Source organism: Sciurus carolinensis, chromosome 14 (assembly GCF_902686445.1).
Source record: "Sciurus carolinensis chromosome 14, mSciCar1.2, whole genome shotgun sequence".
In the NCBI taxonomy this organism is placed as follows: Eukaryota; Metazoa; Chordata; class Mammalia; order Rodentia; family Sciuridae; genus Sciurus; species Sciurus carolinensis.
Genome location: NC_062226.1, coordinates 54,951,632 through 54,968,866, shown reverse-complemented (window position 1 = coordinate 54,968,866; position 17,235 = coordinate 54,951,632). Strand labels below are relative to the sequence as shown.

At 34.6% G+C, this 17,235-nt stretch overlaps 1 protein-coding gene across 1 annotated transcript in view; it reads left to right on the top strand.

Moving 5' to 3' along the window:
* The window catches only part of Ccdc171 (coiled-coil domain containing 171), a 370,550-nt gene that overhangs the window by 79,596 nt on the left and 273,719 nt on the right, over positions 1 to 17,235 (top strand). The window contains 1 exon segment of the mRNA XM_047523648.1: positions 16,520 to 16,658. Within this exon segment, the coding sequence (XP_047379604.1) occupies positions 16,520 to 16,658 (139 nt within the window).

The window sequence follows — 17,235 nt, the reverse complement described above, 5'->3', positions numbered from 1 at the left end:
TAGAGGTTGACCTGGGCAGTTTAGCAAAACCCTGTCTCAAAATGAAAAAATCAAAAGTTATAGGAGTGTGGCTCAGTGGTAGAATGTTTGCCTAGCATCCCCAAAGCCCTGGACTGAATCCCAGGCTACAAAAAATATTTAATTATTTAGATGTAAATATGTACCTGGGTGCAGTGGCATATGCCTTGTAATCCCAGCAACTCAGGAGGCTGAGGCAGGAGGATTGAAAGTTTGAGGCCAGCCTCAGCAATTTAGTGAGGACCTATGCAACTTTGTGAGACCCTCTCTCAAAATAATTTGGGCTGGGGTGTGGATTAGTGGTTAAATGTCCCTGAGTTCAATCCCCAGTACCAAAAAAAAAAAAAAAAGTGAATATGTAATATTTTAGATACATCTGCCATTAATGTCAGTGGTAGACTTAGGGGTAAAACTTCTTGAAATGTAAGTATACTTTCCAGTATAGGTAATATGGAAATGCTCCTTTGGATTTGTAGTCCCAGAAATGCATTATATGCTAGAAAGTGAATATATTAATGTATTTTACTTTATATTTATTAATGTAATGCAGTATTTTAAAAATCTTTGATTTCTAGGCTACATGTGGAAATAATGTTTGAGATTTTCTTGAAGTACAGAAATAATAGTAACACTACTACAAGTGGCTGATGTGCATTGCAGCTTACTACCTACGTAACATTGCATAGATTAATTAACACTGTAGGAGGAAGCTACTTTTTTCCTTATCCCTGTTTTACGTATGTGAAAACTGAGGTTTCATGCAGGTAAAGACACATTGAATAAGGGGCCGTGTCAAAATCTTTCTGACTCCTGATTTTAACCTTTTTCAATTTAGAAAACTTGATCTCAAAGCTCTTTGAAATGTCTTAAGAAGTTTGTAATTGTCTAACATGTATCCAAAAATCAGTCAGTGGTAGACTTTTGGAACCATTTCCCCTGACAGGGTAGAATTCATACTGCCTTTGGTATGTGACATGGTAATAGGTTGGAACATTATTAGAGTTATATATTTATTTTTAATCCTAGTTTCTACTTATGAGAAGTAGATAGTGGTTATCTGTTTACAGTGGTAATATAAAAAGATTATTTTAAAAATACTTTAATATAGGAAGTGAGTTAAGGCTGGGCACAGTGGCACCATCTGTAATCCCAGTGGCTCGGGAGGCAGGGAGATCAAGAGTTCAAAGCCAGCCTCAGCCAAAGCAAGGCGCTAAGCAACTCCTTGAGACCCTGTCTCTAAATAAAATACAAAAAAGGACTGGGGATGTGGCTCAGTGGTTGAGTGCCCCTGAGTTCAATCCCCCATACCCCTGCCCCCGCCAAAAAAAAAAAAAAACAAAAAAACAAAAACAAAAAAACCTTATAAAATTGTGATTGCCTTTTTTTGGGGACAGGTATTGGGGACTGAACTCAGGGGCACTCACCCACTGAGCCATATCCCCAGCCCTGTTTTGTATTTTATTTAGAGACAGGGTCTCATGGAGTTGCTCAGCACCTCTGCTGTTGCTGAGGCTGACTGAACTGGAGATCCTCCTGTCTCAGGAGGCCACAGGCGTGTGCCACCGCGCCCAGCTGTGATTGCCTTTTATTAGTAACGCTTATTACTTCTTTTGTTTGGTTTTGTTATGGTGCTGGGAATTGAATTCAGGGTCTTGTGTTTGCTAAGCACATATTCTACCACTAAACTATACCCCTAGTGCTTGTAATACAAAATTTTAAAACAGGAATTCTTTTTTTTTTTTTTCATTTTTCACTGGCTTGTATTAATTATATATAACATTATGATTCATTTTGACATACTAATAAATGCATAGAATATAATTTACTAGAATTTAGTCCCTAGTACTTCTCATTACCCTCCCCTTTGTCCTCCCCCACCCCCTTCCCTTTTCCCTTCTACTCTACTAGCCTTTCTGCTATTTACATAGCAAAAAGAAAAAACATTTAAAATTAGTTTCTTATGGGTATACATAATGATGAGATTCACTGTAGTATATTCATATAAGTACATATGAAAGTTAGGTCAGATTCATTCCATTGTTTCCCCCTTATTCCATTCCTTCTTCCTCCCTCTCAATCCCCTTCTTCTATTCCACTGATCTTTCTTCTATTTTGATGGTAACACCCTAGCCCCCTGTTTCTTTTCTTTCTTTTTTCTTCACATTTATTTTAGACTAGCTTCTGCATATCAGAGAAAACTTTGACCTTTGACTTTCTGGGTCTGGCTGATTTCACTTAGCATGGTGATCTCCACTTCCATTCATTTATTGACAAATAATATAATTTCATTCTTCTTTATGACGGAGTAAATACTCCATTGTGTATATGTACCATGTTTTCTTTATCTATTCGTCTGTTGAAGGGCACCTAGTTTGGTTGCCTAGCTTTGCTATTGTGAATTGAGCTGTTATGAACATTGATGTGACTGTATCCCTATAGTGTGCTGATTTTAGATCTTTTAGATATATACCAAGGAGTGGAATAACTGGGTCATATGGAGGTTCCATTCCTAGTTTTTTGAGGAATCTTCATACCTCCTTCCAGAGTGGTTGCACTAATTTGCAGTCCCACCAACAATGTGTGAGTGTACCTTTTCCTCCACATCCTTGCCAACACTTACTATTATTTTTATTGTTTGTTCTATTTGGTTATACATGAGAGCAGAATGCATTTTGATTCATTGTACACAGAGTACAACTTTTCATTTCTTTGGTTGTACACAATGTAGATTCACACCATTAGTATAATCATACATGTACATACGGTAATGTTTGTCTCTTTCCACCTTCTTTCCTTCCTGCCACCCCCTCCCCTTCCCTCATTTCCCTCTACACAATTCAATGTTCCTTCATTCTTTCCTCATCCCCACCCCCAAGTTATGTATCAGCATCCAATTATCAGAGAAAACATTTGGCCTTTGGTTTTTTGGGATTGACTTATTTCACTTTGCATGATATTCTCCAACTCCATCCATTTACCTGCAGATGCCATAATTTAATTCTTTTTTATGGCTAATATTCCATTGTGTATATATATCACAGTTTCTTTGTCCATTCATCTTTTGGAGGGCATCTAGGTTGGTTCCACAATCTAACTATTGTGAATTGAGCTGCTATAAGCATTGATATGGCTGTGTCACTGTAGTATGCTGATTTTAAGTTCTTTGGGTATAAACTGAGAAGTGGGATAGCTGGGTCAAATGGTGGGTCCATTCCAAGTTTTCTGAGGAATCTCCAAACTGCTTTCCAGAGTGGCTGCACCAATTTGCAATCCCACCAGCAATGTATGAGTGTGCCTTTTCCCCCACATCCTTGCCAACACCTGTTGTTGCTTGTATTCATAATAACCATTATAATTAGAGTGAGATGAAATTTTAGGTAGTTTTGATTTGCATTTCTCTAATTACTAGAGATGTTGAACCTTTTTTCATATGTTCGTTGATCAATTGTATTTTTTCAGTGAAGTGCCTACTCAGGTCCTTAACCCATTTATTGATTGGGTTATTTGTATTTTTGAGTTATTTAAATTTTTTGAGTTCTTTATAAATTCTGGAGATTAGTGCTCTATCTGAAGTGCATTGTGGAAAAGATTTTCTCCCACTCTGTAAACTCTCTTTTCACATTACTGATTGTTTCCTTTGCTCAGAAAAAGCTTTTTAGAGTCCATGCCATTTATTGATTCTTGCTTTGATTTCTTGTGCTTTGGGAGTCTGATCCTAAGCCAACATGATGAAGATTGGGGCCTACTTTGTCTTCTATTTGGTGCAGGGTCTCTGGTCTAATTCCTAGGTCCTTGATTCATTTCCAGTTGAGTTTTGTGCAGAGTGAGAGATAGGGGTTTATTTCATTTTGCTGCATGTGGATTTCGTTTTCCCAGCACCATTTGTTGAAGAAACTATCTTTTCTCCATTGTATGTTATTGGCACTTTTGTCTACTATGAGATAAATGTATTTATGTGGGTTTGTCTCTATGTCTTCTATTCTGTACCATTGATCTACCTGTTTTGGTGCCAGTACCATGCCGTTTTTGTTACTATTGCTCTGTAGTGTAGTTTAAGGTCTGGTATTGTGATATCTCCTGCTTTACTCTTCCTGCTAAGGATTACTTTAGCTATTCTGGGTCTCTTATCCATTTCTTATTCTTCCAAATGAATTTCATGATTGCTTTCTCTATTTCTATGAGGTCTGTCATTGGAATTATAATTGAATTGGAATTATATTGAATCTGTATAGTGCTTTTGGTAGTATGGCCATTTTGACAATATTAATTCTGTGTATCCAAGAACATGGGAGGTCTTTCCATCTTCTAAGGTTTTCTTTCGTGTTCTGTAGTTTTCATTGTAGAGTCTTTCACCTCTTTTGTTAGATTGATTCTCAAGTATTTTATTGTATTTTTTTGAGGTTATTGTGAGTAGGGGTAGTTTTCCTAATTTCTCTTTCAGAGGATTTATCACTTATGAATGGAAATGCATTAGCTTTGTGAGTATTGATTTTATATACTACTACTTTGCTGAATTCAGTTTTCTGATAGAATTTTTTGAATCCTCTAAATACAGAATCATGTCACTGGAAAATAGTGATAATCTCAGTTCTTCTTTTCTTATTCATATCCCTTTAATCTTTTTATTCTTGATAATTGCCATTCTGACTAGAGTGAGATGAAATCTCAATGTGTTTTGATTTGCATTTCCCTAATTACTAGCAATGTTGAACATTTTTTCATGTATTTGTTGGCCATTTGTATTTCTTCTTTGAGAAGTGTCTGTTTAGTTCTTTTGCCCATTTATAAATTGGATTTATTTTTTTGGTGTTAAGATTTTTGGTTTTAAGTATACATTAATACTGGATATTAATGCCTTGTCTGAGGAACAGTTCAAAGATCTTTTCTAATCATTCTATAGCTCTTGCTTCATTTTATTAATTATTTCCTTTGGAGAAGCTTTTTAATTTGATACCATCCCATTTATTGATTCTTGGTTTTATTTCTTGCACTTCAGGAGTCTTGTTAAGGAATTTGGTTCTTGTGCCAATATGTTAGTGTTTGTCCTATATTTTCTTCTAGCTGTTGCAGAGTTTGTAGTCTAATGCTTAGGTCTTTGATCCAGTTTGAGTTTTGTGCAGGGTGAGATAAGGGTCCAGTTGCATTCTTCTACATATGGATTTCAAGTTGTAATGGCTAATTTGAATTGCCAACTTGTTTGAATTAAGAGATATCCCAAAGATTAAGAGGCTTCTGGGTATGTAAGGGTGTGTCTAGGAATGATTGACATGTGGGATAGCAAACTGAAGTGGAGACCCTCCCTAAGTGTGGGCAGCACTGTCGAATAGTATGGTGGTTTGGATGGGATAAAGGTGGAAGAAAAAGGAAGCAGCAACAGATGCAAGCTGTATTCTCCTTGAATCATTCTTGATTGCTGCTGCCATTGCCTGAGGATATTGGACTCTGCTCTACTAGTGATTCTCCATGGAGTTTCCAGAAGACTTTGGTCTGGGACTAGGGTAGCAGGTTTGATCCTCTTGTTCTGAGGCTTCAGCTTTTTTGGACTGTGCAGCTACTGGTTCCTCCAGCTTACCAGTCTGCAGACGGCCATTATGGACTATCCAGTCTATGGTTGTGTGTAAGCCAATTGAATAAATTTCCTTTTATAATCATACTTCCTATTGATTCTGCTCCTCTAGAGAATCCTAATACACCAGTTTTCCTAGTACTGTTTGTTAAAAAAAAAAAAAAAATCTTTTCTCCAAGATATGTTTTTGACATGTTTGTCTGGTATCAGATAACCGTATTTTGTGGGTTTGTCCCTATCTTCTATTCCACTGGGCTTCATGCCTGTTTTGATGCCAGTACCATGCTGTTTTTGTTACTGTTTCTCTGTAGTATAATTTCAGTCTGGTATTGTGATGCCTCCAGCATCACTCTTTTTGCTCAGGATTGCTTTGATTATTCTAGGTGTCTTATTTTTCTAAATGAATTTTGGCACTGCTTTTTTTAGTTCTGTGAGAAACATCTTTGAAATTTTATTGGGAACTGCATTGAATTTGTATAGCACTTTTGGTAGTATGACCATTTTGACTATTAATTTTGCCTATGCAAGAATATGGAAGGTCTTTCTGTCTTTTAAGGTCTTCTTCCATTTCTTTCTTCAGTGTTCTGTAATTTTCATTGTAGAGGTTTTTTTTTTTTTACCTCTTTCATTAGATTAATTCCCAGATATTTTATTTTGAGATTATTTTGAATGAGATAGTTTGACTAATTTCTTTTTCAGCAGATTCATTGGAGTATAGGGAAGTGATTGATTTTTGTGTGATGATCTTGTATCCTGCTACTTTACTAAATTTGTTTATCAACTCTAGAAGTCTTCTGGTGGAGTTTTTTTTTGGGGGGGTCTTTTAAATACAGGATTATGTCATCAGTAAATAAAGATAATTTGAGCTCTTCTTTTCCTATTTGTATCCTTTTAGTTTCCTTCTCTTGCCTGATTGCTCTGGCTAGAATTTCAATGTCTGTGTTGAATAGGAGTGGTGAGAATGGGCATTCTTGTCTTGTTCTTGATTTTAGAGGAAATACTTTGTTTTTTTTCCCTTCAGTATGATTTTTGGCCTTTGGTTTGTCATATACTGCCTTTATGATATTGAGGTAAATTCCTTTTATCCCTGGTTTTTCTAGTGTTTTAAACATGAATGGGGCTGTAATTTGGCAAATGCTTTTTCTGCATCTATTAAGAATCATGTGATTCTTTCTTGTCTTTAAGTCTGATTATGTGGTGAATTACATTTATTGATTTCTGTATATTGAATCTACCTTGCATTGCTGAGATGAAACCCACTTGATCATGGTGCACTGTCTTTTAAAAGTGTTTTTGTATTCAATTTGCCAATATTTTACTATGAATTTTTGCAGCTATGTTCACCAAGGGTATTGACCTGAAGTTTTCTTTTCTTGATGTTTCTTTGTCTGGTTTTGGTACCAGGGTGATAGTGGCTTCATAGAATGAATTTGGCAGTGTTCACTTCCTTTCTTTAAAAAAAATTTTTTTGGTTGTAGATGGACACAATACCTTTATTTAATTTATTTGTTTATATGTGGTGCTGAGAATCGAACCCAGTGCCTCACACATACTAGGAAAGTGCTTTACCACTAAGCCACACTCCAGCCCCTGTTCCCTTCATTTCTGTTTTATGGAATAATTTGAGGAGGATTGGTATTAGTTTTTCTTTAAGGTTCTGATAGAACTTGGCTGAGAATTCATCTGGTCTTGGGCTTTTCTTTGTTGGAAAACTTTTGATAGTTGCTTCAATTTCATTACTTTACATTGATCTGTTTTAAGTTTTCTGTATCCTCCTAGTTCAATTTGGGTAGGGCATATATCTCTAGGAATTTATGAATATCTTCAAGATTTTCTAGCTTGTTGGAGTATAGATTTTCCAAATAGTTTCTAATAATTCTAGGATTCAGTAATATCTTTGGTAATAGTTCCTTTTATATTTATATCTCTCTCTCTCTCTCTCTCTCTCTATATATATATATATATATTTGTTGTAGATGGACACAATACATTTATTTTATTTATTTTTATGTGGTGCTAATGATCAAACCCAGTACCTCACACATGCTAGGTGAGCACTCTACCACTGAGCCACAATCCCAGCCCAGATTTCCTTTTTCGTCTCTAATTTTTTAGTTTGGGCCTTTCTCTCTCTCTCTCTCTCTCTCTCTCTCTCAGCTAGTTTGGCTAAGGGTTTATCAATCTAATTTATACCTTCAGAAAACCAACTTTTTGTTTCTTGATCATTTATACTTTTTTTATTCTCAATTTCATTGATTTTGTCTCTGACTTTAATAATTTCCTGTTTTTTGCTGATTTTGGTGTATGTTTTTCTAGGGCTTTGAGGTATATTATTTCTTTGATATCTTTGTATTTTTTTTAATATGTGAACTCAATGCTGTGAACTTTTCTCTTAGAATTGCCTTCGTACTTTCCCAGAGGTTTTTTTTTTTAATTTTTAAAAATTATAGATGGACATAAACCTTTTTATTTTATTTATTATTTTTATGTGGTGCTGAGGATCAAACCTAGTGCTTCACACATGCTAGGCAAGCACTCTACCACTGAGCTACAACCTGAGGCCCTGTCCCAGAAGTTTTGATATGTTATATTACTGTTCTCATTTGTTTCTAAGAATTTTTAAATTTATCCCCTGTTTTCTTCTGCTGTCACTTCATCATTCAAAAGTACATTATTTAATCTCCAGGTGTTAGAATGGTTTTTGTTTTTTATCTTCTCGTTGATTTCTGATTTCATTCCATTATGACCTGATAGGGTGCAAGGAATTCTTATTTATTTATTTATTTTTTTTGTATTTGCTAAGACTTGGTTTGGTATGTTTTAGAAAATGGTATGTTTTAGAAAATGTTCTGTATGCTGCTGAGAAGAAAGTGAATTTAGTTGTTGATGGATGAAATGTTCTATAGATGGCTTTTAGGTTCATTTAAGGAATAGTACTTTTTAGTTCAGAAGAATCTTAATTTTTATCTGGATAATCCATCTAGTGTTGAGAGGAGAGATGTGTTGAAATCACCCAGTATTACTGTATTGTGGTCTGTTTGATTTTTAATATTGAGAAGGGTTTATGTATGTAGATGCACCATTGTTTGGGGCCAGATATTTACAACCATTATTAATTTCTTTTTTTTTATTTTTATTTTTATTTTTAGTTATACATGACAGTTGAATGCATTTTGGCAGAATATACATACATAAAGTATAACTCATTCTATTTAGGTTCCCACTCTTGTGTTCATACATGATGTGGAGTTATCCTGGTTGTGTATACAAGTACAAGGCTAGGCAAGTTATGTCCAGTTAATTCTACTGTCTTTCCTATTCCTCTTCCCACTCCCTTCCTTTCATTTCCCTTTGTCTAGTCCGATGAATTTCTATTATTCTCTTCCCCAACTTCCCTTGTTTTGGTTAGCATCCACAAATCAGAGAGAACATATTCAGCCTTTGGTTTTTTGGGATTGTCTTATCTCACTTAGCATGATTCCCTTAGCTAGAATGAAGCGACCTTCTTTTTCTCTTCTGGTTAATTTGGCTTGAAGTCCTCTTTGTCTGATATGAGAAAGCTACCCCTACTTGCTTAAGGCTACCTTTTGCATAGTATATCATTTCCCATCCTTTCATCTTCAGTCTGTGACTTTCTTCTCTGTAAGGTGAGTCTCTTGTAAACAACACACTGTTGGGTCCTGTTTTTTAATCCAATCAGTCTGTCTGTGTCTTTTGATTAAAGAGTTTAGATAATTTATATCCAGTGTTATTACAGAAATATAATTTTTATTTCTTGCCATTTTGATTTATTTATTTAATTCAGACTCCATTCTCTTTAATTGACTATTATAGTGCAATTCATTCCTATGATGGTTTTCATTTTTATTCTTCATTTCTTCTTCATGAAGTATTTCACTGAGTAGGTTTTGTAGTGCAAACTTTGTGAATTTGTTCAGTTTCTGCTTACCCTGGAAGGTTTTCATTTCATTTTCAATTCTGGAGGATAATTTTTCTGGGTAGTAATCATGGTTGGTACCCATTTTCTTTCAGAACTTGGTATACATTATTCCAAGCCTTCTGGGCTTTTAGGGTCTGGGTTGAGAAATCAGTTGAAATCTGAATTGCTTTACCTCTGAATGTCACCAGTGTTTTTCTCTTGCAGCTTAAAAAATTCTATCCTTATTCTAAATATTAGGCATTTTCATTATAATGTGTCTTGGAGAAGAATACCTATTCTCATTTTGTCTATTTGGAGTTCTATGTGTCTCTTGTATTTGACTTTTCATCTCATTTCTGTGATTTGGAAAATTTTATAATTTTATTTCATTGAAAAGATTATTCATCCTTTTAGTTTTTTTTGGAACTTTCAACCACCCTGATAATTTTTAAATTTGTTGTTTTGATGTTATCCCAGATTTTTTGAATATTCTGGTCATGATCTCTTAACATCTTTTCTTTATTGTTAACTTATTTTCAAGATTTTATACTTTGTCTTCAAGGCCTGAAAAATCTGTTTTCACAGTCATCTAATCTATTGGTGATGCTTTCCATTGAATTTTTGATTTGGTTTATTGAGTCTTTCCAAGATTTCTATTTGGTTCTTTTTCAAGATCTCTTATGTCTTTATTGAGGTGATCTTTCATTTCCTTTATTTTCTCTGTAATTTCACTCCTTACATCTTCTTTTAGCTCATTGAACATTTTAACTATGAATTTTCTAAGTTCTTTCTCTGACATTTCCTCCACTGTGTTGTTAATGGAGTGAGTTGTTGAAGTGTTATGGACTGTTTGGGGTTGTTTATTCTCTTGTTTATTCATATTGCTTGTGAAAACAGGAATGTTTAACTTAATTTTCTTTTTTCCATTAGTATGATTTAAATGACATTTGGTGTATGTCAGTCTAAGGACTTACTTGCCTTTATTTTCTTTGATATTAACATTTAATACATATGAATATTTGAATATGTAATATATATATTCATGTGTATTAAATTCTAATATATTATTACTGACATAATTTATAGATTAATGTATTCAAATAATATTTAAATGTGTTCAAATAATAGTCAGCATACACATTTATTTGATGGGCTATTATGAGACTATAGTAGGGCTTCTTTACTGTTGCTTTAAAGTGATGATTAATACCTACAAGTAACCGTAAGAAGTATGTTGAACTCCCAATAATCCAGAGCTTTCTCAAAATGAAATAGTAGGCATATTTGGGGAATTAATAAATTACCTGCTTAAGCTCTAAGAGTCTAATGTATGCACTTTTCTAATTGGACTCCAAAGCAAGTTTGTTCCTAAGTTTTGTTTTGCTATTATTTGTATTTTGTACTTAACAATTTGTACTCAAATTTTGTGTTCTGATAAGCACTGACTGATGATTCAAAATACTGGTCAAATATTCCATTTAAGCACTATTCAACAGTGTTTAAAGCCTTAACAGGTGTCACTATCTTTTCATCTTCATATAATTGTGATATAAAAAGTTAATAATAATAAAATTTAAAAACTATTTAAAGCCCTATTGTCACTGATAGTTCTTATGACTTCATTTCTCTCATCCCAGCATTCCTTTCCTCATATGAAAGCTGCTTCTATTCCAATCATCTGTGGTACAAGAAGGAATGATATGACTCGAGGGATGATGGGATAAGTTATTTCTTTTTCTACCTGTACTTCTGACTATATAAAAATATTTTAATACCTTTTAGAGTCATAAACTCAAACACCAATTTTTCAAAGTAGTTCTAAGTTTTGATTAATGTGTTTCAAAAGGAGACCCTATAGACTTTTAGGTCTTTAAGGTCTAAGGTCTTTAATTTACAACTTCGAGGGTAGGGAGTTTTAGGGTAGGACATTGTTTTATCTATTGGGAAGAACTGATGAAGCAGTTGGTAATATGAGGTTATAGATAAATACTGCTGGAAACTTGTCAGCAGTTAAAAGATTTTTATGTTTTAGAAAATATCTTGTTCTTTAATGGAGAACGGGAGGGAGGGTTGTCCAGGCAGGATCTGGGAGGGTGTTAGAAGCAAAGATCTCTGAGGCTCTGTTGACTCAGGCCTTCTAGATCTGACTATGCAGCTGAAAGGGTGGTTTGCTCCTAGTTGTGAAAGTGGCCACAGTGCCCAGTGCATAGCAGTGGGCAGACACCTGCATTAGGTGGATAATGGCCCTAGGACCTCTGGGCATGACAAGGGCAGCTCCAGGCCCAGAGTTCTCATGGTCAGGGCTGCCCAGGTGGGGCCCAGGAGCACTAGTTTCCATAGTCACTGTGCTAATTTTGTTAAAGTTATTCTTTGCTTCTACCCTGGCTAAGGTTCTTAAGCTTCTGTTTCTTTCCAGGTGGATCTAGGTAGGATCTCACTGAAAGGCAGGAGAAAAAAAGCTGTGTGTACATTTGAGAGTTATGATTTGGTACACAGTTTTGTAATCATGAACATACTTTTATGAAATTATTTTATATCAAATTATAATATTGAATTACTATTTGATATAATAATAATTTTATATCAAGTATATATATTCTATAATTCTGAATCGTTTTCTTAGTTATAATTTTCTCCATCTACAACTTCCAGAATGAAATTAAAACTCTTTAATAATGTGTTTCTTTAGAGTTTTCAAATACAGGTCAGTCCTCATTAAGTATGGTAACTGATTTCTGGGCAGTAGGAGGGAAAAGGAGATCCCAGTGATCCTCAAATCTAGCTGAGATTTAATTTAGAATAACAGTCAAAGATATACTGGATAGACTACATCCAAATTTTATTTATTTTATTATACTCAATATTTAAACTTCTTTTTTTCCCCAAATAATCCACCCAAAATATAAAAATAATTGAAATACTGTAATTTAGTAGCATTACTATTATTTACATTCTTGGTGAAAGCTAGCTCAAAGATGGTTATTTGTTGAAAGAGCTTGTTATTAATGTTTAATTGTTAGCTAAATTCAGTTTTTTTTTTTAATTGGGATTTAATGCAGGAGTACTTTACTACTGAGCTACATCCCCAATCCTTTTTATTTTTTGAGACACGGTCTTGCTGAGTTACATAGGGCCTTGCTAAGTTGATGAGACTGACCTGGAACTTGCAGTCTTCCTGCTTTGGCCTCCCCAGTCAGTGAGATTATAGGCAAGTGCCACCATGCCCAGCTGTTAGCTGAGTTCCAGAGGAGGGAAGATGGAATCTACTAAAAAGGCATCCTAGCTACAGGGTTCCTTCTCTCTTTCTTGCTTAAATTCCCTGCCTTTAAGTCCTGAGTCCTCTCTTTTGACTTCTAAGAAGAGTCTCCCCTTAATTGCTCTACTCTCGTCCTACTTACTCCCTCCTGGGTGGGGCTGTTAGCAGAAGTGCAGGGGCCAGCATCTTTGGGTTGTACGTCAACTTGCTAACAGCAAGGGTTGGTCCCTCATTTCAGGGGACCCAGTTTGAATTTATAAAACAGTACAAAATGATAGATGCATAGAATATATATTTGTTAATAGTTTTTTTTTTTTTTTTTTTTTGGTGCTGGGGATTGAACCCAGGGCCTTGTGCTTACAAGGCAAGCACTCTACCGACTGAGCTATCTCCCCAGCCCTGTTAATAGTATTTTTAATTAAAATTTTAATTTTTATCAAACTAATACTCGTTCATAGTTTGGAGAGTAAAATAGTACTGTTAAGCTCATTAAAAATAGCAGTTTCATGCCTCCTTCGTTCAACATTGTCAGTTTCCATTCCTCTGAGGTCACTACTTTTAACTATTATTGCTGTTTCCTTTGATATTTAACTTTATGTTTCTAAATAACATGAATATTCTTCAATGTTTTCAGTCTTCACCTTTAAATATAATATACTGGCCTCTACTTATTTATTTCTGTTGTATGCTTTTCCAATACAGCATACACTTATTCCTTCCCCTTTTCTATTCTTTTGGGTTCAACATACTTATTTTTCTACAGCTTTTTTTGGTAACTGATCCTCATTTTTCTTTATGGCTCATTTTATTATATTCTTTGTTGTTTATTGTCTGTCTTACATGGAGAGGAATTTTGTTTCTTTCATTACTGCCTCCCACTGCCTAGAATATAGAAGCTGCTAAATGAAGATTTGCTGAATTAACAAATGAAAAAATAGTTAATAATCACCACATAAATTGGATTAGCCAATGCTTAGCTAGTATGATGACTTTATGGAATTAACCAACTAAGTTATTAAGTTCTACCAGAACTGAAAATCTCTTATTATGTTCTTATAAGTTAGGAATTTCATTATTCTTTTCTAAGGGGCATCCCTTTTTTCTAAGATGCCTCTCTCTATCTTTCCCATGCTAAAGAAATTATTTTTTAGATTTTCTGTACTTAGTCATCCCCTAGTATGTCCTTTAACATCATCCTTGGGATTCTTACTACTTCTGTTCTATCTTGAATTCCTTTTTTGCTAATCTGTTGCCTTTTTTCTCTTTTGATTTACTCCATTGTAAAATAGCTTCTTAGAAGTTATATATCAGAGGAAAATTTAAAACTTGCATTCTGAAAATGTTTTTTTGATCTTCAAACTTTTTCCTGATTACATAGCTATTCATTCAGTACTAATATCTGGGAAGTCTGAAGGCGTTTGATTCTTAACCTTTTGTATGTGGTCTATGATTTCCTCTGAAAACACAGAGAGCATCCCCAAGTTTGAAGTTAGAGGCAAATATACAAAATGATTCACTGATGTTACATTGTAACACCTGGTAAAATAATAACATATGTTTTTCCATACTCTGTGGACACTGTAGAATCTTTTCTTCATTTTCAGTGTTTTGAAATTTTGTGGTGATGATCCTGGTATGAGTTGCTTTTCATTAATTTTGCAGGGCAGTTATTGAGATTTTTCAGTTTTTGATTTGTAAGTAATTCCTTTCTGGGGATTTTGTTTTATATTATTGTCTCATTGATTTCTTCCTTTATGTTTTTCTATACTTTCTTTCTGGAACTTCCATTATTCATATGTTGGGATTCCTGGATTTGATTTTCTTATTTTCTTATTGAAAAGATAATAATACTTTGATTCGTTTTTATTGTTTTGTTCGACTTTCTGACAGATTTACTTAACTATAGTATTCAATCCTTCTATATATGTTTATTTTAACTTTAGCTATTTTATCTTGGAATATCCTTGATCCAAAAGAAAATTTACAAAAGATTAACACTATAATTGTCTCTGTTCTTTTTTTTTTAATGTTTTTAGTTATAGATGGATGCAATACCTTTATTTTATTTATTTATTTTTATGTGGTGCTGAGGATGGAACCTAGTGCTCCACACATGCTAGGCAAGCACTCTACCACTGAGCCACAACCCTAGCCCATTGTCTCTGTTCTATTCTGGAGAAAGAAGTTTATTGTTCAGATAGGGTAAGGTTGTATGTGTCACTCAAAAAGTTAGCTCTTTGTTTAATGATAGTCTGAACTCAGTGTGGTTACACTGATTCATCCTATCTCCTGCAATCTAGCTTAAAAATCAGAGATGGGTCTACTGCATTTATCAGGAAGATCTCAGATTAAAAATATTGATAAGACTTGGGAGGCTGAGGCAGGTAGATCACAAGTTTGACCAGCCTCAGCAATTTAGTGAGGCCCTCAACAACTTAGTGAGACCCTGTCTCAAAATAAAAAACAAAAAGGGTTGAGGATGTGGCTCAGTGGTTAAATGTCCCTGGGTTCAATCCTCAGTACCCCTCACAATAGTGACAGCAATTTAATTTGAGTTCAAATTATTCATTTGAGGGATTATCTCAGTAAATTTTTTTAAATACAATACTTCCAAGCTGCTTTTCATTTTTTCTCCATACAAGAATGTAAACAGTTTAATATTGGCTTGAACTGTAGGATGTGGCACATGCCTATAAATTCCAGCAGTTCAGGAGCCTGAGGCAGGAGGATTGCAAGTTCAAGGCCACCCTCAACAATTTAGTGAGACTGTCTCAAACAACAACAAAAAGAAACCAGCCTGAGCAATATTTTAATAGGAAGGAAATTCTTTGAAAAGAAATTCATTTGTCTTCAAAGTGAATATGAATGCTTTTTATCATTCTTCCTTTGGGATTTTAATGATACCACATTGGTTCTACCTGTGTGGACATTCAGAAATAAGACATTTGTTTCATTTCTTTTGTTGTACACCAATTTTAAAATGATTTGTTAGGACTTTTTTCTCAGTCTTGAGGCTGAATCTGAGCTAACTAAACTGTGGTAGGTGGATTTTATTTCATGGTGAGTTGGGCCAGGCATTGTGGCACATGCCTGTAATCCCAGAAGCAGGAGGAGAGTGAGTTCAAGGTCAGCCTCAGCAACTTATTGAGGATCTGAGCAATTTAGTGAGACAGTCTCAAAATAAAATAAAAAAAAGGGTTGTGTATGTGGCTTGGTGGTCAGCCATCCCTTGGTTTAATCCTGGGTACCCCTACCCCTGCCCCCCGCAAAAAAAAAGTTGAGTTGGGCGTGTGGTGCACACCTTGTAATCCTCAACTATTTATGTTGAAGCAGGAGGATGCAAGTTTGAGTACAGTCTTAGCCTTTTAGAACCTGTCTCACAATAAAAAATTAAAAATGGCTGGAAATGTAGCCCGTGGTAAAGTGCTTGCCTAATAGGTGTGAGGCCCTTGGCTTAATCCTCATTACTGACAAAACAAAACCCCCCAAAAGCATATCAACCAAATCTACTTTGCTTAGAACATTAGACATTGCACAAATACCTGCTATCAAAGGGGAAGTATTATTTCTTTAAAGTTTTTCATTTAAGAATGTTCAGTCCTTTACATTTGAAAAAAAAAAAAAAAGGTGGGCTTTAAAAAGCCTTTTGGCATGAAAGCATGATATATAGTAGTACATCAGCCACTTGTGTTAAAGGTGTATAATAGCAGTTGATGAAATCATATTGGAAAAACCTGCTCTGACACTCTTGACTTTTCAGATTAGAGAGAGAGTATTTCTCCAAAACCAAGAATCTAAATGAAGAGATCGAAGAACAGAAGAAAGTAATTATAGACCTTTCAAAGAGACTCCAGTATAATGAAAAAAGTTGCAGTGAATTACAGGAAGAACTTGTAATGGTAAGGATATAAAAGAAAACCCTATGGCAATTACTTTATTGGGTCATATTTGATGTATAGCAGGTTCTCCCCATCCCTTACTACATACCATGGGATAATAATATGAAAGTAATTTTAGTGACATTGATATGAAATTTCAAAACTGGAAATGCTTATTACATCAAAGATATACATAATAAAACCTCTCTGATGTGGAATAATTGGGGAAATTAACCAAAGTAGTAAAAATTTTGAATTACAGAATATTTAAAAACATATTTAGGGTTTTTTCATTTTTACTTGAATGACTAAAACAGTATTACCTAAGTAGAGGAGGGTCTGGGTTTATAATCAATAAATTTGATGATTTTAAAGACTTCCTTTTATAAACATTTTATACCTGATCATTCCACCTCTTTGATCTGTTCTTATCAACCTTCCTTTTATTAAAAAACAGTGTCTTCTGCTGCTTTCAGAATGATGTCCCGCTTCTTGTTATAGAGTTGAAGGCCTTTTTCCTTTTGGCTTTATGTTAACTTTTCTAGTTGCTGCTTTTGTGTTTGCCCTCTTTCTGTCTTGGTTCAGTCAGAGTGCTCCT